Source organism: Parasteatoda tepidariorum, chromosome 2 (genome assembly GCF_043381705.1).
Source record: "Parasteatoda tepidariorum isolate YZ-2023 chromosome 2, CAS_Ptep_4.0, whole genome shotgun sequence".
NCBI lineage: Eukaryota > Metazoa > Arthropoda > Arachnida > Araneae > Theridiidae > Parasteatoda > Parasteatoda tepidariorum.
In genome coordinates, this window is record NC_092205.1 from 26,955,528 (window position 1) to 26,980,966 (window position 25,439).

General features: G+C 30.6%; 1 protein-coding gene across 5 annotated transcripts in view; it reads left to right on the forward strand.

Annotated features, from left to right (window-relative positions):
* LOC107443771 (protein FAM107B) overlaps positions 1–25,150 on the forward strand; it is a 177,128-nt gene extending 151,978 nt beyond the window's left edge. For 3 of the 5 annotated variants that reach the window (XM_043045647.2, XM_043045645.2, XM_043045649.2), the window contains 3 exons: positions 18,922–19,111; positions 21,780–21,933; positions 22,999–25,150. In XM_043045647.2, the coding sequence (XP_042901581.1) occupies positions 18,922–19,111; positions 21,780–21,933; positions 22,999–23,100 (446 nt within the window). In that variant the 3' untranslated portion in view covers positions 23,101–25,150. Of the gene's footprint in view, positions 1–5,405; positions 5,570–9,260; positions 9,446–18,921; positions 19,112–21,779; positions 21,934–22,998 lie in introns of those variants that run through there. The other 2 variants (XM_043045648.2, XM_043045650.2) reach the window with 2 other exon arrangements.
* The last annotated feature ends 289 nt before the right edge of the window (positions 25,151–25,439 follow it).

Genomic DNA, 25,439 nt, shown 5'->3' on the forward strand with positions numbered 1-25,439 from the left:
TAAAACGCCAATTTTCCGAAAATTCTAAAAAGGAAGAGAAAAAAAAGGTGAAGGGCATTAATAGAGTCTTGACGAAAAATAATTCTTTTTCAAGTTATTGCATTGCTGAAAGGAATTAAATATGAAGAATCTTCTCTTTAATTTCGAATATAAACGTCTTACAACAAAACCAGTTTTTCTAAAAAATTAAAAATCACTCCTTTCATCAAACGACACTTCTCTTCATTGTTCGAAAGAATTTAAAAAACTATTATCACAAAAAAAAAAATTGTAAGAAAGAAGTTACTTAAATGAAATGAGGAAAACGCGTTACTCTTACCGAGTTTCTTCATAAGGAAGTGTGTGAAGTTCACAAAGTGATGAAAAAAAAAGAAATGCTGTTTTGAGAGGCATTTAAGACGGAAAAACTCCTCTTCCCCATTCACAAGATCTTTCCGGATTTATCGGTTTTAAGTGAGTTATTTTTAAGACTTTTATTTTTAAATTTACTTCTAAAAATATTAATAACTTGTATTGGAATTAAATATATGTTATAGGCGCGTCATTGACATAACTGACAGTTTTGGAGTGCTTTCCATTGACAAACGTAATCCCACCAACGTAAACATGGATTTATCTTATGCTTATCTATGCACTATGCCTTTAAGGCGTGTATGGTCGAACTTTTTTAATATTTAAAAACTTACTCCAATGCTGTATTGTCTGGGTTCATAAAAAGTTTGCAAAAACTTAAAATCAGGCCGTGATTTTAATAATTTTCACCCAGGCGGGAAAATGTTGCGATTTTTGATAAAAGTTTAATAACTTTTCTTATTGTTACTTACGCTACTTGCCAATACCAGCAAACCTGCTTGAAATCAAGCGAACTTTTAAGGCAGATTGTGCGTTTCTTGTTTTTTCAGTAGCGCCATTTATGGCCAAGAATACAACTTCAGCCACACATAGGTCACAGCCCGTTTTACAGGTAGGACCCGATCAATCTCCTATTCAGTACCCCTCAGAGGTATTGATTATTTATAATAACTTGGGGGAATTTGTGACCTTGACAGATTTAACGTGCATTAGTCTCCATTTAAATACATTCGGATGGATTCTTCGACTGGCAGGATTCGAACTCGCGTTTTCACGATCACGAAGTCCTACCAACCATAACTTTTAAAATATATAAGTTATTTGTCCGTTCTAATACCAAAATAATTCTTCACGGCAAGACGATATATATAGTTTAAAATTATCGCTTTACTTCGAGTGTAAGGCACTTAAACTGTGGCTTTTTTATTTTCCTTGGCGACGAATCTTTGAAAGCATATGCTAACCAGGAAGTCCTGTCACCCACGATGTAGCGAATGGTAGCGAAATAACAATGAAAATTAAACCTCGTGGTACTTATTTAAATTAGCATAATAGATCTTTTAACCATTTGAATTGATTATCAAATTCGAATTAACCGTAAATTATTATTTTTACTTTAAAATTGTATTTTTTTTATTTTTAATATTACTTCCTTTTATTTTCTTATCAATATTCAGAGTGAGCGTTCTTATGTTAACTCAGTGGTTCCTGAACTTCTTTGTCTCGCAGACCCCTTGTCATGTTTTTTCGTTTTGGATAGACCCCCTGCTTTCCTGATATTGATTTTTTGTAAATTCATCAACTTCAAATGCATTTCTGATAGCTGGTATAGTGTTACTCACTGTGAAAGATTTAAATTTCTAACTGTAGTGAAGTGTAGTGTGAAAAAAAAACACTTGTTAATTTTATACATTTATTAATTAAATTCAAACTAATTTAATTAATATGTAAATGGAATAGAATAATTCCACTATAAAACCCGTACTCGGCTACTAATATTACAATTGGGGAAATAAGTTTGTATACAAAACCGTAGTAGCGTATTGTCGGTCTGTTTACTGCGTTTTCGCGTAAAAACTATGCAGCAAATCTTCGTGATCTTGTGCGCAGATAAAGTTGGAAGTCTAGCTAGCTAAAGAGTTGACACAGGTTAGGCTACAATTTACCGCGGAAAAATACTTTTTTGTTACATAACTTACACGCAGAGAAAATAAAAACATACGCGGCAGAGCTGCAGGCAACTGCTAGTTTATAATAATTCAGTTTCATATATCAAAAAATAATCCTAATAACTTAAATTTTAATAAAATTTTTACTTCATAGCTACTTTTATAAATTATGTAGAATGTAGATAGATATATGTCTTTGTATTATAACGTAGTATAATGTACGTAAAAAAGGTACTATCAGTGTATGTTGATTATTACATTCATGAAATGCCAAAATTAAAAGTCACGACCTGCTCATATGAGATCCACTATAGTTGACATCCAATTTTTTTTGCACTTGACATGGACCCCTTGGAGGTTGTCGTCGAACCCTGGGGGTCGATATTGATCACTTTGTGAATCACTGTGTTAACTATTTCAGCTAACTTACTTCATTCAACAACAATTTTGAACCAGGAACAGGAAAACAAGCCATATTTTTTTCAAGTTCGCCAAAATCAAGCTATTCTAATTGGCATTAAGTCACAAGGTGAAATCTTTCACGATGTTACAACACGTGATACAATTAAGAGGAATAAATTATTACTTAGTGACATTTCATAAATTCATCATCCAATATCTACGCATTTTCTTTTCCTTTTTGCGTGTTATTCATCATTCGAAGGTAAATATCGCGGCGCGTTCGATTTTTTTATTCATAAGACGGATGTGACGTATAGTGAAGCGAAACGTGGGACATCCTCTCATCTTTGGGTTTCACTTACCCCTCCTCTCACCACCCTTTCATTTGTTACATCCTATTGTTTTTAAAACCAGCATCTTGCCATATTTACTGACCCGAAACAACAAAAAAAAACCTCTCCCCATCTTCTTTATTTATTGTTTTTTTTTTAGTTATTTTTCACCGGCTAGCCAGACAACAAACTTCAAAATATAACTTCGGTGAGTTTACTTACTTTGTTGGTGCTTTTGATTTCCACTTGTATCAAGTACTATTTTTCTTTAGTACACATTTTCCGCAAGAAATATATTGGAATTAATTTTCAAATTATTGAAAATTATTAAGTTTTGTTGATGTTTTTCTGTTCTTTATTGTACGGTATTGATATTTCGACTTTAATATACATTTCCTAAAAGACAATCGTGAATTCAGTTTCCAATTTTTTAAAATGCACTGATAATTGTTGGTTATGTTGACATTTTCAAAAAACATTTTTTACTGTATCAAGCACTGTTATTTCAACATTATTACCCTACCAGAAATACGTTGAAATTCAAATTTAGAAATTATCGGTAAGTGTCTGTTTTGTTGACATTTTGTATTCTATACTATACCAAGGTACTATTTCTGCGCTACTACACATTTACTTCTACTTCATATTTATTGCTAAAAATAATTTTAAAAAAATTTATTTTTACAAACTGCTTGTATGTCAAACTGTTTGTTTCGTTCTTTGCTGAATTTTTTTTTTTTTGTTACTATTCTTTACTGTATCAAATAAACGCTACTATTTACTATATCAAGGTACCATTTCTACACTACTATACATTTACTACTAGAAATATTTTTAAATTTTTACAATAAGCTAATTGTTTGCTTTGTTTTTTACTGTATTTATTATTCTCTATTGTATCAAAAAAAAGTTCAGCTTTAATACTCATTTCTTAAAATAAATATTTTGAAACTGGTTACCGAATTTTGGGAAATTTACAAAATACTGATAGCTGTTTTGTTGCCGATTTTAATTTTTACTGTATGAAGTAATGTCGTAATAATACACATTTCCTATTAGAAATTTATTGAAATTATCTTTCAAGTTTTAGAAAAATTTCTATATACTGATTTATTGTTTGTTAACATTGATATTTATGGTTTTCGAAATTTTACATACCGTATTTTTCTATGTAAAATTTGGCCTATCATTTATGTAGACACTCCCTTCTTTTCTCTAAAATAGCTGATCTTTGATATATTTGTTCAATAAATCGCTTAAAAAGGGAATTCCTTGAAAAGCATTTTTATCTCAAATACATATATGTAAAGTTTAAAATATAGGGAAAAAATGGAAAATAATGTTAAAAATTAATGGAAATAAAAGAAGAAAAATTATTAAAATAAAATATTTTTAAACAAATTTTATTTAAAAAATATTAAATAGCCGACGAACAAAATAATGAAATGATATATAACCTCGTTATCAGCTCACACGGTTATATCCGCAAAAAGAAGTGCTTTCTAACATTCTATTAATATAGCCATAGCAAAATATGTGAACATAATAGTGTGAGAATCACCCAAAAAATTTAAAAGAAACTATAACACATTAAGTAAAAAATATTTAAAATAAAACATATCGAGCAAAAAACAGAAAATAAAATCTTAGAAAAATACAGAATAAATCACAAAACATTATCTAAAACGAGTACAGATTTCAAAAGAACCAGGGTTCGCCAAGTGGGCCCACTTTGAAAAAACCCTCCCGGGTTTTATTGGGTGNTGATTAGTTGATTACCTTGGATTGGCACTAAAATGAATGTTCGCTAGGTAATAATATTATACTGGAGAATTTGAAGTTTATAATTAATAAGGTTGATGTTTTATTATACAATTTTAATGATATTAGAAAATTAACATTTATTTTTTTAAAAAAAAGAGAAACTTGATTTGCTTGATTTACCCAGATTTTTAGCCACGGATTTGCCCGAATTGAATTTGCACATTGGTAAAAATATAAATTGAGTTAACAAAGAAGTAAATTTATTAATAACATATAATTAACTCAATGATATTATATAGAACTTAATTACATTAGTTGGGGGTATCCACAGTTCTTTTTATCCAATTTTAAGAGTTTATCCATAACAAAATTTTTTAAGTACAAAATATTTCTGTTGGTTCTACGTATATATTTCAAACCATCTAGGTCCACAATTCGCGTATGCTTTCTATGAGTGTGTCAAATGTTTTGTGGCCCGCGGACCACTGTCTTGTAAACGATTTCAAAGGTCACAGTCATAAAAACAAGGATACTTAGTCAGCAGAACAAAAATCAAGGATACGTAGTTCAATGTATGTTTGCAGAACATTTTTAATATGCGTCGATAAGGTAATCGAAACTCAAATTTAGTGTTTTTCTAAAGCATCAATTTTATATTTAAACAAGGTTTATTGGCGGACTCAGGATTGTGACTAACATGTGTGAATGAGTCTTTTTTTTCTTCTCCTTCATTTGTTTGTGTTGGATATCTGGAGATGGATCTGACCATGAAATGGAAACGTCTTGGTCAAACATATTTACCTGAAGAAGCGGGGGAAGGGGGAAATGTTCTTGATCCATATTTCTTGTCGGTCTTTTATCTCACGTTTCGAAATTCATTTCGCACAAAGCACCTGCATGCATCTCTTCAAGATCAATCCTCGTGTCGTGCTGCACTCGTCTTGTGTTGAAAAACTATAGTGTCTTGTTTGGTTATCGAAATGCAATACATCCGATTCAATTCGTTCAAAGACTTTGAGGAACAGAACTCTTTAATTCACAAAAACTTCGGTAAGTGAAACTCTCAACTTCTATTTACATAAACGGATGGTATTTCAGTTCTAGTTTCTAGTAATGTTTGGCTGCCAAAATGCAATTAATCTTTTCCAATATGTTCTGAGATTTTGTGGAACAGAAATCTTTAGTTCACAAAACCTTCGGTAATTGAAACCCTTAACTTCAATTTACATAAACGGATGGTATTTTAGTTCTAGTTTCTAGTAATGTTTGACTTTCAATTTGCAATTAATCTTATTCAATATGTCCAAAGACTTTGAGGAACAGAAATCTTTATTTCACGAAACCTTCGGTAATTGAAACCCTTAACTTCTATTTACAAAAGCGGATGGTATTTTAGTTTTAGTTTCCAGTAATGTTTGGTTGTCGAAATTCAATACCTCCGATACTTTACGTTTCCGAGAATTTGTGGAACAGAAGTCACTAAAACTTCAGAAAGTGAAACCCTTAACTTCTATTTACATTAACGGATGGTATTTTAATTCTAGTTTCCAGTGCTCTTTGGTTATCGAAATTCAATACATCCGATTCAATATGATCCGAGACTTTGAGGAATTCAAAACTTTAATTTGCTGAAACTTCGGTAAATTAGGAGAACCATAATCTATATACAAATTTTAATATGCATACGCGGATGGTATTTATGTTATTGTTTCACAGTTAAACTCTTGCACACACGTTTTTTACTTGTGTGCGAGCAGAGGTTTTATTTAAATTTATTCCTTACGATTATTATTTTTTTTTTTTTTTGCCACCATTTTACATTCTGTACAGGTTCGATACAATCGTTACATTTTGTAATTCCTTACTATTTTAAGCCTCTTATTAATTCGCGTTTCTATAGTTTTATTCTTAATTTTTACTTGGTGTTAGTCAATTCGTTTTCTGTTTGGGAGGGTGGAAATTTTGAAAGAAATTGCGTCTTCTTCCGACTAGCTAGAGTACTTAAATCTCATCTGGAGTCTTGTACCTGATAACAATAAAAGTTTCAATTTTTGCTTCTACTGGTAGATTTTTTAGTAATTTTGTTAACCGAATAGAATTGATCGTCAAACCGAAATTTCGACAATTTTCCTACTAGTTAGAGTATTCTTTATTCAATTGGAGATTTGTACCTTATGTCAATACAAGCTATACAATCGTTTCCTAGTTGCTGCAAGCAAAAATTATCTCTTTATTTTTGTACTCATAATTTTGCTCACTTTATGACATAAACTAACATACTAACATATAAAAATTTTGAAAAATTAGTTTTTCAAGTAAGCTTATAAGAAAATGGCTTTATTTTTTGGCAGACGTAAAATGAAATATGATAGGGGGGAAGGGGGCATGACTTTCGTAATGAATTTATATCACCACCAAAATATCCCTCCACTTATTTTTAAAAAATTAGGAGACATGCTTTTTCAGTTTTTGATCTGGAAAAAATAAACTTAATTTCTCATTTTTTGTCCACTTTAAAAAATATAGTTTATAACTATATTTTTTTCTTCTCAAATTCAGTCCCGCAGTGGACTGATCGTTAAGACACGGTTCCCAGCAGATCACCGAAGTCAAGCATCACTGGCTACGGTCAGTGTGCGGGTGGGTGACCACTTGGATCAGTCTGCGTAGGGGCCGAGGGTGTGCGGTATTGATCCTCGTTAAACTGTGCTACCGTAAAGTGCTCGACTTCGCGCAGGTCGTCGGGCTACCGAAGCGGGGGTGCCATCCCCTCCGCAGAGGATCAAAATTGTGATGGCATGTCTTCGGATCATCCTCCGAGATGTTTCCCAGACCGTCGCCAATAGCCCATTGTGCAGCTCTAGTGCGACGTAAATGAACAACAACAACAACATCTTCTCAAATTCCAATTTTAAAATGTTTTGTATTTCTTGCAACATACAGAAAAATAATTATTACATCAAGAATAATTAACATTATCGTTACAATATTCCTTAAAATTTGACAGTCTAATCATTTACAACGCGTATTGTTCCTTAGCTAATAACAATATATTTTTAACAATTTATATACCTAACAACAATATATTTTTAACAATTTATATACCTAACAACAATATATTTTTTAAAATTTCTTTTTTATTATGATTATTGCTTACGAACATGAATCCTAAATTCGGAACCTAAGTCTATTGGCCACCTCGGTCTACAAGGAAGGTATTCGTAAACGTACCATCAATCTGCGTCCCACAGTGGACTGATCTTAAAGACACTTAGAACAACGAAGTCAAGCGTCACTGGCAGCAATCAGTGAGCGGGTGGGTGAACACTCTGATCTACCTGCGGTATCAATCCTCGGTAAACTAACTATTCTACTGTAAAGTGCTAGACTTCGCCCTACGGACGTCGGGCTACCAAGGAGCCTTCCCCTCTTCAGAAGATTGTCTTCGGGTCATACCCAGGGTTGTTTCCCAGACCCGTCGCCAACAGCGCACTTTGTGCAGCCCTAGTGCGACGTAAATAAATTTACTACTATATAAATCTGCAGTCATATGTGCTGAATACAAAAAAAAATGGCTTTTAAGCCCTTCTTGAATTGAAAAATAAATAGCTCATATTAAAAAGATAGATAAACGGATACACACGGAATTACGGTGGGAATCGAGCCAGCTACCCCATGTTTTATAGTGTTTATAAAAAGAACAAACTTCTTAGCTTTTAAGTGAAAGTAATGCAGCATACGGAGAGTTTGTATTTATCATTTGATCGAATTTAATGTACAAATGATATTAGAGGTTCTAATTTATTATCGCTCTTTAAGTTTAAAAGAGGTATGTTAATATATATTATGTATATTGGGAGTATCAGAATTTTTTTTTGATGTATTGTATATTTTTCACTAATATTTAACTATATTTAGTAATTTTTGAAATACCTTTCAAATTAAAAGTTTTTAAATATATTAGAAAAAATAGTAACACAACGAACCCCAGAAAAAACGGTAATGGTTATTTGGTTTAAAGAAATGCTTCTACTCTAAAAGTAAAATATTTTTTTTTCAATCTCATTCGCAAAATTTTCTATCCCTTCTAGACTTATTATAAATGTTTTTATGGCATAAATCGTTCCTTTTGATTGAAAAAAGGAGATGTGTAAAAAAATTTATGCATAATTTTTAAAAAAAATTTATACTTTTTTTTAATTTTACATATGTTTCAAGTAAAATACATGCATATTATCAGTGTAAAATATGTTCGTGCTTACTCCATGTAATTACTTCATAATGTTTATTTTCTTGTAATTGAGCTTTATAAGCTTTAGTTCGTGTATTTTAACTACTTAATAAAATTTCATAAAAATTACGAAGATTAATCTTATTAATTATGATTTCAAATTAATTAATTATCGGACCTAATTAATATATTTTTAATTATCGGCTTATTTTTGTAAGCTGAAGTTTTTTTTTTTAAATTTATTTTTCTTTATTATTCATCAGTGTATTTGTATAAATTAGCCGCCCTAACTTGTATGAAAACAAAATTAGCTACCCTAACACAGGAACAATGGGCTGCAGGAAACCTGCACATATGGTGAGCTATGTTATCAACGTTTTGTCATTATTTTTATCAATCTATTTATCGTCGAGGTTTTTTGACGTCTAAAAAAAAAGTTCCATCCACTCTTACCTTATCATAAGCGAACCCTGAACACTTCGTTTTGAAGAAAAATGAAGTGTTTCATCTGATTATAGAAATATCGCCGCAGGTGATTATTATTTAGTTGCATCGTCTTCTTATAAGGTCTCAACCCCGTCTGCCAATTATTTGACCTGGATATTTAATTTAACTTTCCCTACTTCACCGAGTTTTGCGAAAAGAATCGATGGATTTCCGATCGGACAGGTACAGAGCTTATTCTGAGCCACCTTGTGAGTATCGTGTTTATATTTTATTCTAAAATAGTTACCTTTTCTTAGAAAATTCTAGAAATTTCTGAAAATATGGTTACATTCGATTATTAGGATAGCGCCCCGTGGCAAAATTGTGGCGACACGGCGACTTTGTCGCAGAACATTACAGAGTTCTTGCAGAAAGATTTTTTTATTTGGGAAGCTAAGAAGTTTGGGCTTATTTATCTGTAGAATTTTTCGAAATATTTTTTTTCTACTGAACTTTCCCCTTTCCGCAGAATTGTATTCAAAAAAATACCTTTCTCACATATCGGAGGTGGAAAAAAACGCTCGTGATTTTTTTTTCTTTTTTGCTACTTTCTTTTGAGAATAAAAAAAATTCCGCAATGATTGGCTTTAGCTACAATTTCAGATTGATGTTAAAAAAAGTAATTTCCAAATAGCAAAAATTTAAAAAAGGTTAACCAAACAAATATTTTTTAGAACAGGAGAATATCGCCAATCTTATTAGAACATGTATTCTCATATATTTAGATTTTTTTTAAAAATTCTTATATTTATAATTTAAAAAAATATATACTGTTCTGGTCTATACATAAAGGCTTTTTAACAGAAAACGCTTCTTTTACTTTAAATTAGTAACATATATAAATTTGCAACTATTAAAAATGTCTCTCGGAAAGGTATTAGTACTAAAGAGAATTGTCGCAGAAAGCTCCAAAAAGTTCTGCCACAGGGGGATAGAGTAATTTTAAAATTAACTCATGCTAATCTGATGTAAAAAGAAAAGAAGCATCAACTAAAACAACAGTTTTCAATTTTTTTCGGTTATGGAACCCTAAATGATCAAGATTCTTCGACGGAACCATAACTTTATAACAAGTATATAAAGACAATTTTGAATGTATTAACCTATAAAAGATTACCATTCTTTCCTTTTTAAATATTTTCAAAATAAAGCATTTTTTCATCGCTTTGTCGTTAATAATTTTAAATTATGCTTTATATCCGTCAGTTGAATTCAGACCTGCAGCTGAATCTAATTTTGGTAAGAATTTGTTTTTGGTGTATATTGATTATCTGAAAAGAAATGAATGCCGAATTATGATTTTCGTTGAAATTAAAACTAAAAAGAACCCTAAATGATAGACGTTAAAAACAGCTAGTATAACGTAGCATTGCAAGTAGGGATAAACATATTAACAATCTAGTAAATTTATTTTGGTTTGAAAAGCGCGTATGGATGTAAAAATACAATATTTTTATAAAAGCATGTCCTTTACATAGTTTATTCAATGCATTGTTATTTGAAAAATAATGAATTTTTTTTAAATGTACTATTTCTTTTCCTTTTTTTTTTTGACATTTTCCTTTAAAGTTTGTAAAGGCAACAAAAATATTAAGTAAATAATGGATTATTGTTTGGATTTAAGTCTAACTATAGGTTTCAAAAAAAAAAAAAAAAGTTCGAACTCTTGGAATCTATTCACTTATTCCATGGAACGGTAGGGCATTTGGGGACCCCTGAACTGGAAAGTTTAGGAATTATAAAAAATATTAATCGCTTGCGATTTACTGTGTTCGCCGTCTTTGACTCCTTGAGGAAGATAAAGCTCCTGCTATAAATTCTCATAAGGAGGTTTAGACCCCTCAAAAGTTCCAAGTTTCTAAAACTTACACATTCGTGGAAAAAAACTCAGATTTATTTCATATCTAAAATATTATTTTATAATCTATTATATCTAGAATGCAAACAATCGTTATTTTGTTTCAGATATAAATATTTAAAAAATGTATTTATTTGTTTATTAATCACTGATGTAATTCACGAAGGTTAAACATAAAAATGGGATAGATTTTTTGAATAAATTAAAAAAAATAATAATAGATTGAAAGTTGTCTTCTGGAGCAAGGGTTCTCGAACTGCGTCCCGCTAACATCACCCATCCTATACGCTGTTGCGTCCCTGACATACCTGGTACTTGGCTCACCGTATTTTGTTACAATTATTGTACTTAAAACTTATTCTGTGAATCTTTAAAAATTTTAATGAAAAGAAACACAATAACTGATGTTTATTGTAAAATTGAACTTTTTAATTGCAATTAGTGTTATGAAATTGGTGTGTTAAAAACTACAATGAAGTGCCTAACTTAGGAGCTTTGCTGTCTAGTACTGAAACGAAAATTTGTGCGCATTTCAAACCTCAGGTATGTTGATATCATAAACTAGCTGTCATATTTGTTATTTCAAACTTTCACAGAAGTGGCCAAATAAATGAATCATTAAAATTGCCAGGAGGCATGCGAGATCAAAATGCCTTGAAAAATGCTTAAAATGATCCCCCAAAACATTGGATAATGTATAATTTCTCTAAAATTCCTATAGTTGGAAGGAAATAGCCCACTTCCTGGTAAACGACGTTACTGCTGATTGGGTCTTTTACCTTTGGATTTAGTGAAGAAGTGAATTTGGGGCCCCTAGCTAGTAAAGAAACTCCTGATGTTAAGTTTTGGATCCTTGGAGGCGTAGTAAACCATGATATCGTTTAGGGCAGCGGTTCCTAAATGGTGTTCTGTGAGAGAGTTAAAATAGTTCCACGAGTTAGTACTTTTTAAAAACCAGTGATGAGTCTTGAAACCTCTGATTATATTTAGATCCAACTAATAAATCATAACTTATTTAATCTCACGGTTGTCTTCATGAAATTATTTCACGTAAAATGCCAATGAAATAGAAATGGCATTTTTTAATATTTCTAATAACAATGTATTGAACAAACTATGAAAAAATAAGCATTTATTAAATATTGCATTGGTATTTTCTATCGCGTTTTTCAAATCAAAATAACTAAATTCTTTTATAAGGAAATATCTTACAAAAATAACCATTTTCAACGTTAATAGCAGTTCTTTTTAAGTTTTCATTTCGAAGAAAACCATAATTCGGCTTACTTTAATGATTTTCAGTTTATGCAAATACATAAGAAACAAATATCTAGACTAGACTTAACAAAAGAACTAAATTTAACTGTCAGACATAAACCTATATTTAAGATTATTAATTATAAAACGATGAAAACTCTTCGTTTCTGTAATTAAATATTTTTAATATAGTCATTTGTAGGTGATAACGTTCACAATTATCGTAAACTTTATTTATAAAGTTTAGGTTCCTTCGAAAGAAGGTTGATTATTTCAGATTATTATATTTTGAACAAAAATGAAATATTTTTGTTTTGTTGCATCCACGTCTGTCAAGTCTTAAAAATGGGAGTCTATTTTTGATGCGCTTGAAACACGTCGACTGTCATTTAAATTTTGTTTTTTTGTTTTCCTGTTTTTTCCTAGAATGTACATTCCACTTCACTTTAACGTTTCATTTCAAAATAATAATAATGTTCCAACAAAAATGTTTAATTTAATCATTTGAAATCGTAAACATATTCATTAGAGGAAAACTTCTTTGGAATTTCTCCCATAGCGTAAATGAAATCATTAAACGATCGTCGACTCGGGGAGATATGTGAAAAAGTTTTCGTGAATTCTCACCAGAATTCAATGAATCTTCAGGCAAGGAAGACCTTGACCCAAGTTCACGTATTTTAGATTCCACCTGTTATCGTGAAACCAACAAACTTCTTTTTATGAAAAATCTAGTGGAATGTCTTAATTTTGACCTCCCTCTACCATACGACTTTCTGGAGGTAATTACTTCCTCCTCCTGCCCATGAGATGTAATAAAGGGGACCTTTTACTCCTGAGGGAGTCTGGTAATTGAATCTTCCTCCCTCTTTGGAATGGATGCTAGAGATCACTAATATTTTATTTAACAGATATTTTGGATCCGTTACAGCATCGTATTTGTTTTTGAAAATAACATGTTACTTCTTAAAGTGATATGCAAAGTAACAGCGGGAGTTTTCAATTCAGATTTTCTTTTCTTAAATGATAAAGTAAGCATTGAAGATTTTTGAAGGAGTTAAATAGTGAATTCGATAATTCTAAGAAATTATGATTTATACAGAATTATGACTTATGATTTTTCTTTTATTGTAATTTTTATGATAGAGACTGCTTTCGCTATACCTGTTTTTTTAGAGGTCGTATGGTTACTTAGTTGTTTATAATATTAAGGGTATAAAATTTAGCATAAATGTGAAATACATTAATTAGTATTTTTCAAACTAGTCTCTACCGCTAGTATTAATTGTGCTTTTAGGTACTTTGTGATTATCTCGTCTCCCATTTTCGCCAAACCAGTTACTATCGCTAAAAGGTAGCTTATGCACCAATAGCCGCAAATTTTATCATATTTACTGTGCAATTCTTGACTACGCGAGTTATATATGGTTAGATTCAAGAATAATTCAATGTGTAATTATAAAAATAAAAAAATTAGAGGTTTTTACTTTTTGATTCTTTTTATTACACTTTATTTCGTATTTTTACACTTACGTTTTTTTTGTTATCATTTTATTATTATTATTTGATTTGATTGATTAAATTTAATGTGTTTAAAACGTTTATTTTGAAAATTGCTTTTCATTATGATGGCGCTAAAGGATTTGAGCATTTATCGAGGGTTGACTGGTCGACGGGATAATCCCAAAGTACCTGTTTTTATTACTTTGCTTTCGTGATTGTGGGAGAATCTTATAATCGAAATTTAGACCACTGTTTGACCAACTAGTATATTTATTTCTACAGCTTAGTACCGGAGGACAGAGTGAGCTGCTATCATTTCCTGAGCGTTATAAGTAGAATTTATCGCTCAGGGAATAAGTCATTAGTCGAAAATTCGACCACTTTCCAACTAACTAAAGTGCGCATATGCAACTCTTCGAGATATACGAAAAAATAACGAAAATCTTAAAATATGATAAGAAATCTTTCAGTTTTTCAAATCAATTTAAAAGGAGAAATCTTTTTTTTTTTCAGACCTGAAGTGTTGAGTTCGTAATTTTGGTTATGAACAGCTATTATCACCAAAAATCCCTCCCCACGTCCTTCAAAAGTGATGCGCCCCACATTTTTCGTTTTACGTCCATCAAAAAAATGAAATATTTGTCTACTTGAATAACGTAGTTTTTGAAGTTTTCGTTTTACTTTATTACTTAAATTTCCTTTGAAAAAACAAAAATGTGTAGTGATAATACAGTTTCTTCACTAAAACCGTTGGAAAGGAAGTAATGCTGTTTCCTTTCTTAAGAAATCTGTCCAATATAATATTCTCAAGAAACAAATAAAAAAAGAGGGAAGTTGACTGTGTATAAACACTGAAGTTCTGCTATCTGTTTGTGTTTCTAATCGAGAGCAGCTCAGATTGTTATTTTCTGTGATTTATCTGTCACTGCCTTTACTTAAGTCTTTATTGTGCTCCCCTTATTTCAGTGACGGGGTGGATCGAAAAGATAAGTTCTTATCTAATATTTGGATTACTCGATAACATTTGATGTGAGGGGAAAGAGGGTGTGTGAGAGAAACTTATCATTCTTATATATATTAGGTTTCGTTTACATGGTTGTCTTGAAATTATATATTTTTAAGAATTTACCTAATGATGAAATTGCAAATTTAGACTGAAGATTAACACACACATGCGCGAATATTGTCTATCTAAAGAACTACCCTAGCCATTCGTCTGGAGTAGTGGCGGTGACTATGGTTATAGGAGGTTAAACCATTTCAAGTAAGGGTGTTGGTTTAAGACAGGCTTAGGCTCGGGTCAGAGAGAGATAGGAACTCCCTCTTAGTGCGCCATTTCTAGTTTCCATAGCAACAGACGACCTTAGACTTCATGGCGAGGGGAGTTCTTTCGGTAGACAAACTATGCCTACTTCCAACCGATATATGTAAATAGCATTTTTTTTCTTCGATTAGTGCAACAATTTGGTGTGCTTTCTTTGGTAAAAAATAGCCTCCAATTCCATGGACAAATAAGTTCTATGGCTAAATTCGAACACAAAAAAAAACAATGAAATTCAAACAATGCAATCCTTAATAGCTGTGAAATTTTAAATGAAATTGTTGATTTCGAAATTTTATTGTCACACTTACTCAATATCTTCTTTCAACAAGTTACCGATTCAAAATAATATTATTTAGTCAATTAATGAAATCAAAATTATTTGTTTTAAACTTATTGCCGATAACTCGTTATATCAAGCAATCCTTTTTACAACACCCATAACAAAATCGAAGCAAATGAACTTCGATGTTCATTATTATTTTACTTAGTATTTAAAAAACAACAAAATCAAGTGAAAAAAGAACGAATGTTATTGCAAAATTTGCCTTAAAAAAGTCATATTTTTAAAATTTAATTTCTCAGGAACTATTCGGCCGATTTCGCTCAACCTTTTTATTTTGCCTTGTAAAATTGCATTCTTTAAATGATTTAAAAATTATATACTATACAATTCAAAGTTTTTTGACTATCGTTAAAAAAAATAATAAATATTTACTAAACGTTATTTTTGCCTGGGTTTATCTTTAAATAAACAAATTTTGTAATTGTGCGCAATTTTTTTTTTATTTCGCTTATAAATTCTCGAGATATGGCAAAAATCAAAATTAGCATTGCGGTTACCCCTTACAGTTCCGTAGTCAGAAATCCTTATCCGTCAAAAAAAGATTTGAGAAATAATATTTTTTAAAACTAACATTCACCAGAATGTCAACATTTGTCAGTATAAAGTGATAGAATTTATNGGTAGACAAACTATGCCTACTTCCAACCGATATATGTAAATAGCATTTTTTTTCTTCGATTAGTGCAACAATTTGGTGTGCTTTCTTTGGTAAAAAATAGCCTCCAATTCCATGGACAAATAAGTTCTATGGCTAAATTCGAACACAAAAAAAAACAATGAAATTCAAACAATGCAATCCTTAATAGCTGTGAAATTTTAAATGAAATTGTTGATTTCGAAATTTTATTGTCACACTTACTCAATATCTTCTTTCAACAAGTTACCGATTCAAAATAATATTATTTAGTCAATTAATGAAATCAAAATTATTTGTTTTAAACTTATTGCCGATAACTCGTTATATCAAGCAATCCTTTTTACAACACCCATAACAAAATCGAAGCAAATGAACTTCGATGTTCATTATTATTTTACTTAGTATTTAAAAAACAACAAAATCAAGTGAAAAAAGAACGAATGTTATTGCAAAATTTGCCTTAAAAAAGTAATATTTTTAAAATTTAATTTCTCAGGAACTATTCGGCCGATTTCGCTCAACCTTTTTATTTTGCCTTGTAAAATTGCATTCTTTAAATGATTTAAAAATTATATACTATACAATTCAAAATTTTTTGACTATCGTTAAAGAAAATAATAAATATTTACTAAAAGTTATTTTTGCCTGGGTTTATCTTTAAATAAACAAATTTTGTAATTGTGCGCAAATATTTTTTTTTTTTATTTCGCTTATAAATTCTCGAGATATGGCAAAAAGCAAAATTAACATTGCGGTTACCCCTTACAGTTTGGTAGTCAGAAATCCTTATCCGTCAAAAAAAAGGTTTGCGGCTACCTCCTATATTTTTGGGGTCAAAAATCGGAATCCGTGGAAAAAAGGGTATCTTTATTCAGAGAAACTACGTGTGTGTGCCTGATTTGGTAACTTAATAAATCGTTTGCTGAAATTAATAAACATATTTGAGGTCAACCCCTTAAACCATTAAAAATGAGTCCTAGAACGGGAAGATCTGATCAGTTAGTTAATCAAAAGTTATTCAGGGTAGTTCGTTTTCTTATTTTGCAAATGTTTAAATATAAAAAACTAATATTGGTGATTATCAACAGTCACATCGTCAGTTTTAGTTTATGCCCAATAATTTTTTTTGAATTTCATTATTTTTAAGTAAAACCGAAGAAGATCATCGACATTCAGTACACGCGAATGATTAGTGTTAAATATGCTACTTATATAAATATTTCTCATTTTATACCGATAAAAGTCAACATTACCCATCCCCAGAATAGTAATGTTGTAAGTGAGAAATAGTATTTTTTAAAACCAACATTCACCAGAATGTCAACATTTGTTAGTATAAAGTGATAGTATTTATCAAATATATTGGACACACAAAAGAGCGATTTTGAAATCATCGACATTAACTAAAGTGCCGACTTTTATTGGATTTCAAACTTAATACATTACCACATTTGTTGTTCTGTATTGCCCCGCCTTCACTGATAATTCGACATATTTCAGTGGCGTTTTGTTTTTCTTTATTGCTTAAATATTATTCAATGATAGCATATTTCATATAATGTAAGCATATTTTTTTACAAGCATTTTACTGATATATGTTAAAAGTTATGTGAATTGCGCATGTGTGAATTTTTATCCTCTCTAGTTTTAAATCTATTGTACTTTCTTTCTAAATGAACTCGTGAAATGAATAATACTTGGCAACATGTTTCTAATCCTCTTGCCAAATACCGGAAGGCCCGCTTGGTGAAATCAAGCGAATTTAAGACGGTGTGTGCATTTGTTGATTTTCAGTGGCGCCATCTATGTCCAAGAATCAACTTCAGCCACGCAGACGCTACAGCTCGTTTTAAAGGAAGGACCCATTCATACATCCACAGATCGAAATTTTCACCTGAACCAGAGAACGATCAATCTCCAATTCAGAGCCGCGACGGCTCAGAGGATAGACCGTTCTCCTTCCAATGCGGTGAACAGGTTCGAATCAAAGCGATGGCTGGTCGATACGAATTCCGCATCCAGCTTGTACGGACCCACAGTGCTGACGTGAAATAACCTCAGTGGTAGACGGATAATGGCTTAGAGTTCCTATGCCGCCAAGCTAACCGTGGGAGATTCCTCACCATGTAACGCAAATGCGGGTTAGTTCCATCAAAAAGTTCCCCACAAAGGCAAATTTCTCCCAATAATTGATCCAGGAGTTCCCTTGTCATCTGGATTGGATTCAAAATTACAAATCCGCGGATTTGAACCGGCAGTTCAATGATGGTTAAAAAAATCTCCAATTCAGTATCCCGAGGTATTGATTTGTTATGGGAACTTGGAGGACTTTGTGTTCCGACAGATTTAATGTGCACCAGTTACCATTTACTATACCGGCCGGCGGAGATTGAACTCACGACCACTTGGACGTGGGCCCAACGCCCTACCAACCAGGTTATCCCGGTCAAACTCGTCAATATTTTATAACTCATGGAGTTTGTAATTTATATCCATTTTATTCCGAGATAAGTAATTTTTTTTAATCGTCTTTCTTCCTAGAAAATCTACCTGTTTGGAGTAATTGATGTTCGAATAAAAAACAGTGATTCGATTCAAGTGTTTCAGATCTTAATTTCGTATGAACTGACTCATAGCGTGATACGAGTTTACATGGAATTATTATGATTATAGCGAATTATTATGATGATAATTTCTTGTCTATGTTTTCATTTTTTAAAAATGAGTTCAGAAATTAATATTTCTATTTCTTTTTAACAACAGGTATGATTCCAGAGCCAGATTACGGGGATTCTGAAGAGTCAGAAAAAAGAAACTCTCGGCTTTGTTCGAATAATGGCGCAGTTCGATTCTCAGAAGATGGCCTTGTCATTCCCAAGAAACCTCAAAACCCTTGCATGGAATCCTCAGAAAGACAGAACTTACATAGAGAGCTGCTCTTTAACCAAAAGATGTGAGCTTTATTTATTTTAATAACAGTAATTTTCAAAACTCTTTTGCCAAGGAAAATAAAAATAATATACAACATAATAATAAGACCTCAGACAAAGATTTAATTTTGAACTATACATAAACTTGAATTAACAAGGCTTTATAACGGACAAAGTTATTTCACTTTTTTAAAAATCACCAATTTGTAGAGATTTTTCAGCCTTAATGAAAATTATCAAAATAAATGAATAATTCGTAATTATTAAAAATTTTTATGTCCCGAAAAATGCAACTTTTTAGACAGCTTTTTTTTCTTCATTTTTGCATATTTTTATAATTTTTTTAAAATGTTAGGAAATCGGAACGCTCTTCATTTTCATGAAACTGTGGCTTTTCATATTAAAGTTTTGCGCCATTTTCAGAATAAGCAAAAAAGAACGCTGTCTAACAATAGATTAAATTTGACCTAACAGTGATGAATAGCAGTTGCAATCTCACAGCAGTAATGAGAATAGCATTATGAAAATACAGAATAACCATGCGTTTTATTTGGTACGAAAGTTTTTCGATTTATGCTACTAATCTAAGCACAATAAATGTATTAAAATAAAAATTTTCTTTCAAAGAGTAATCAAAGAGATTCGAATTTCAGAATTAGAGAACTGGTATAATCCTGAAACACAGTAGATTGATGAATATTCCTACTAGTAACAGATATTTTTAAACTTAAGTCCTAACTAAACTCTAAACCTCTTCACTTCTCCAATTCATTCCAGTACTGCTCTGAAATTATCATTTGTTACATTTTACTATAATTGCCCGAAAACAGACATTTTTGAAGGCAAATGGACCTACACCGCTACTAAAGTGGAAGAATGGTAAATTTAGTTGAGTCTGTACTATAAATTGGTCACATTATGTTGTATGTAAAAAAAAAATTATTCTCTAATTGAATTTAAAATAGTTTTTTTTTCCACTTAACTGCTTCAAATGTGCGAAATAAATTATATATAAAAAAAAAGACCAAGTAAGTCCTGGTGTGTAAAAGCTATTGCTTATAACCCATAAGCATAGCTACTCTCGACTGCAATAAAACATCAATTTCTAAGTTGTTGTAAGTGCGAAAAATTATTGTTTTTAGATGGCTAACCTCGCAGTTGTTGCCTGCTACATTTTTGGTTAGATCACCTAATATTTACATTTTCTAAATAGACGCGTAAATAATTTTTACAAGAAACCGAAGAAAACAAATTCTCAGAATTATCTATTGAATTAGATCATTGTTGGATAAACCCTCATTTCATCCAACGATTTACATCAAGTTTAAACATCAGTTGAATTTTCTGTTGCAACCTTCACATGGTTGGCCGTTGATATGCCATCTGTTTTGTAACTATTTTCCTTCAATAAATAAACAAATAATTTACGGAAAACTTTTTACTTTAACATTTCAGACTTTAACACATTTTTTTTTTTTAAGTTCCTGCTCAACCCTCCCATCTTCTACAAAAAATAATAATAATCTTCGAATACAGAACTTTTTTTAATACTCAAGTATTTTGTTCTATCTTACCTAAAGAAAAGATTAATCAAATTTGCTAAGTTTAACTAAAGTTAGAATTTTCGTTGCAACAAGAATTCTAATTTTATTTTAGCTTGTGTCAATGATAATTTATTTGCTGGATTAAAATAAAATGTAATTCATTGTTTAAATTTAAAATGTCTACGACGTCATTTGACCACCCTTTCTTCAAGATTTTCTTGTTCAGGAAGCAGGACTAATTGGTGAAAAGCATTTGCTGTCATTAAAATACCAGAAGACACCTACAATGGAAGGCTTACTAAAGATTGTCTGATCTAGTCCAACTTCGTAGTTCGGACATCTCTATTGCTGATGGAATAAAAAATTTTGCCCTAAGCACCCTCTAAATTAGGAGTTGAGAAACATTTGTGATAATATATATTATTGGATTGGCAAGGATGTAATTTTGGTTTCTTAGTGTGAAATAAAATTCACATTTTTTCATTAGAAAAAATAAACTTTAATCAGTCACAAATGTCTTCATTTTTGTTGATGACTTTTTTGCCATCTTTCAGGTAAAACTTCATGATCCCGTGCTCAAAGATTTCGGGTCCTTATCTACAAAAAAAACCACATGCGAATGAAATTTTACCATTTTAAATGTTTTGTAAACTTGGAAAATGAATGATAATCCGATGGTGCACGGTTGAAGCTATATGGGGTAGTTTCGTATGAAGATGTGTGAGGCTTCGCTTAGTCGTCGTAGAACACAATTCTTTTTTGATCCCTCATATAGCCCCGACCTTGCATAATCAGATTATCATTAATTTCAAGTTTTTTTTTAATGGTAAAAGTTTCAGTTAATAGCGATGACCTCCAATCGCACATGATTTTGTTGACAAGGACCCGAAATTCTACGAGAGCGCGGAATGTCAAAAAGTCATCGAACAAAATGGAAGATATTTAACTGATTAAATTTTATTTTTTGCGTGAAAAAAACTTGAGTTTATTTCACATTAATAAACCGAATTCTTTTCTTGCCAACCCAATACTCTAAAAAAGTATGAAGTTTCTGTATCTAGCTGTTTTAAAACATTTAATCATACAGCTGCAGTTAAAAAAAAAAAATTGTTTCATTGAAATTTAAATATTACATTTTTTTTTCTAGTGGAAAGAGTGTGATAGGTCAGAAGACTGAGCTTCACAAAGCTTTTGATAAGTTCAAAGAGGATCAGAAGAAAAAGGAGTTGGAAGAAGAAAAGATACAGAAGAAATCTGCTCTGGAGAGGAAGTTGGAGGAACAAGCCAACAAACTCAAACTGGTAAGCAGCCTTTTACTCTACAGATGTGTTTCAAAAAATATCTCACTATTTATTTGAATATTAGTTACAAGTTCGCCATGAATGAACTGTAAAACAATGTTTTCTGCTGCTGCTTGTTAATTCCTGATTCTAACTGAAATATTCTTATTATCCATATCAGACTGCGCATAGTTTCTACTGCAAAGAGTGGTTATTTTGAAAATATTGTTTTTCTCTATTAGCTATCATCTGTTGATGAACTTAGTAACTAATTTTGAAACTTAAAAAAGACTAAATTTCTTTTTCTTAAACAGAATAGAAAGGATAAAAGTAAATAATTCAAATCAACAAATTAAGTGCTTTATACTATATTTTAATTATGCTTATGCAAATTCAATAATAATAATCTTATAAATTGTTATTGCTTCAAAAATTTTAAAAATGAGCATTAATTGCACTGTTAGCCTTTTTAAATAAAATTTTAAAAATGTGGGCAATGAGCAAAAGAAAGCATTGATGATAATTATAAAAGACTATGCAAGTGATACGAGTTATGCAGTCCTATGCATTGAAAGAATGCATAAGACATATCCCGTCATACATGTTGTTTTATACATGCAAAAGCATGATTATTCTTATTTGTGTTTGCAAGTTTTTCTATTGCATGTCATTTATTTCAGTTTATTTTTTACTTTAGTAACTTATTGAGTAAAATTTTTAATTTTTTGAAGAGGAAATAGTTATAAAAACTTTAATTATAAAAATTAAAATCTTAATAATAGAACACATTTTAAATGGGTTCAACGCATGTGAGCATGGCTTACAAAGCAAACCATAAAAGATTGCATGTCAATCTTTGGGGTTTGGGGAGCTGCAGCGAACACAGTAAGTTGAACCCACTAGCTTTACTAAATACATTAGAACATAAATTTTATTTCTGTTTTTCCTGAGATGTAAAATTTATAACTCTGTAGCAGGTAGAAAACACCAATGCTCCAAAACACGCCTTTTCCATATAATTTTAACAATGGAGTAGTTGAACTTGGAGTACATTTCAATTTTAATCTTTGTTTATTCTTCTCGTAGCAGGAAGAACTGGAAACAAAGAAAATGGAAGTTCCAGACCAACCTGAGTTCCTCAGAGTCCATGCCAGAGTGTGTGCCCAAACTGTAGATTCCAAGTCATAGCACGAGTTTTCGTTCTATCATTAGCTTTCTTTTTTTTCATTCAATGTAAATAGTTTCCAGAGTTTTATGTATTATGAACGTCCCACCCTCTCCCTTTTTTTTCCTTCCTGGAAATATTGACTGGATATTCAGCACTTCCGAGCCTGAAATCCGAGTCGTGGCTCTACTTCTGAAGCTTAATCCAGCCTTATTGTACAGTTCTAAATACAAGTCAAACTCTGACGTTGCGTTGCAAGTGACATAATAAAAGAGTTGGTATGTTTGTTTTGAACCACGCAAGTACTGTCTGAAATTAAGAACGGTTTGTTTTATAACCTCTTACAGTACTTGCGCCTTCATCCACAAATGCAGTTTTTAATTCAATATTAATAATAATTAAATGATTAATTCGAACTATTTATTGCTAAGCACATAAAGAAGCCTTCAGAGTAAAATATCTAAAACCATAATAATAAATATTGAATAATATAATATATTGAAGTATATTTTTACTCAACTAGAAAAAGGTGCTCATTTTAAAATTAAGTTATTGCTTGTATAAAAAAAAAGCTATGAATGCTACTATTTATGTTTTCAAATGTGTTTTAACCTCTCTTTCATCATGTTTTTCTTTTTGACTTAGTGTAGTGAACGATGTTGTTAAACAATTAAAAATAACTAATAGCTCTGTCATATCTGTATTAACTCTACTTTTGAATGTTTTAATTATCTTGTTGTAATATTTCCTTAATAGCAAAGTGGTAGACAAAAAAATAACTTATTTTTGATTTTGAAATAGTGAACTCAACATAATGGATTCAATATGCTTATAAACCATAGCTGTATGAAATATATAATATATATTTACTATCTCAGGTCATGAATTTTTCAATAACCTAACAAATATATATTTTTGTTATTCATTCACTTTTTAAAAGTACTTTATTTTCTATTTTTCTTAAATTATCATTTATTTTCATTAAAAAAAAATCAAAAGGAAAATATTTTACAAGTAAATATACTTGAATACGTTATATAGTAGTAATTTAAAAAGTATGCTAAAAGGTACATCATTTTTTTGCAATATTGTTTCATGAAACATTGCATATAGTGTTACAAGTGTCAATAATTACTGTTAAATATTCATACCAATATTCTTATATATAAGTAATATATGCATTTAAATTTACTACAAAATATATTCTAATATAATAGATTATCTAGCAGCTATAAATTAAAAAATAATTTTTTTGAAATAGCAAATGAACATCTAATATGCATATTTCATATTAGGATGTTTTTTTCATTTTCATTTCATTGCTTGCATATTTAAAGAATATGCTTTCGAATACATGTTCATGCAATTCATAATGTTGAATGAATGCAATCAATTACATGTTAGATCACTTCTATGATACAACTAAATACAGAATTTTCTTGAAGTTACATACTTTTTATAAAACTAACAGTTATTTGTTAAGATATAAACTTTCTAGAATGTAAAAGTTAAAAAGTATTAGTACATAATATAAATTATTTAGCTTTTGCGTAGTGTGTGGGAATTCATTGTTTATTTTTTATTCATATTTACTATTAGAATTAAGTAAATGTTCCTTTTAATAATCATTTTAACTAATTAGAAAATCCCTTTTAAATCATTTTCACTAATAAGATATTATACATTGTTTATTTCAGAATAATTTTACTCATTAGAGATTTTCCCTTCTTAATCATTTCATTTAGAATTAAATAGAAATCATTTTCAAACTAAGTCATTGATTTCTTTTTAAATATTTTAACTAATTAGAAAAAAATTTCCTACAAACAATTCTATCCAGTCTTTCCAGCCAATTACAGTGCATTCACTTCCAATGAATTTTTTATGCATGTTTTCTAGAATGAATATTTTTTCCTTTTTTTAACATTTTGAATACTATATTTGAATCTCAGGAACATAATTCCTCCAATAGCAGAAACATACTAATTTTGCTACCGTCTATAAGTCTAGTTTAAAGCCAATCATAACACAAGGCTTTGTTTTGCCAGTGAAAAGGTATGTATAATGACATCACCGTATGTATAATGATACCCACCTAAGCAAAAGTTCTTACACAGAAGGAAATTAAGAAGCCACAGATTGAGTGCCTTAAACTCAAAGAAGATGTATAATTTTATTCTATGCGTACTGTCGATGTGAAAAGAATTGGTTGGACTTAAAAACAAATATTTAAATAAATAATATTTTCAGAAAAAAAAACGCCTATTTGTCGAGATTCCCCCCCCCCCCCCAAAAAAAGGAGAATCATTAAATGAGTTTCTTCTTAAACTCTAGCCAAGGAAAATAATTTTAAAAAAAAAGA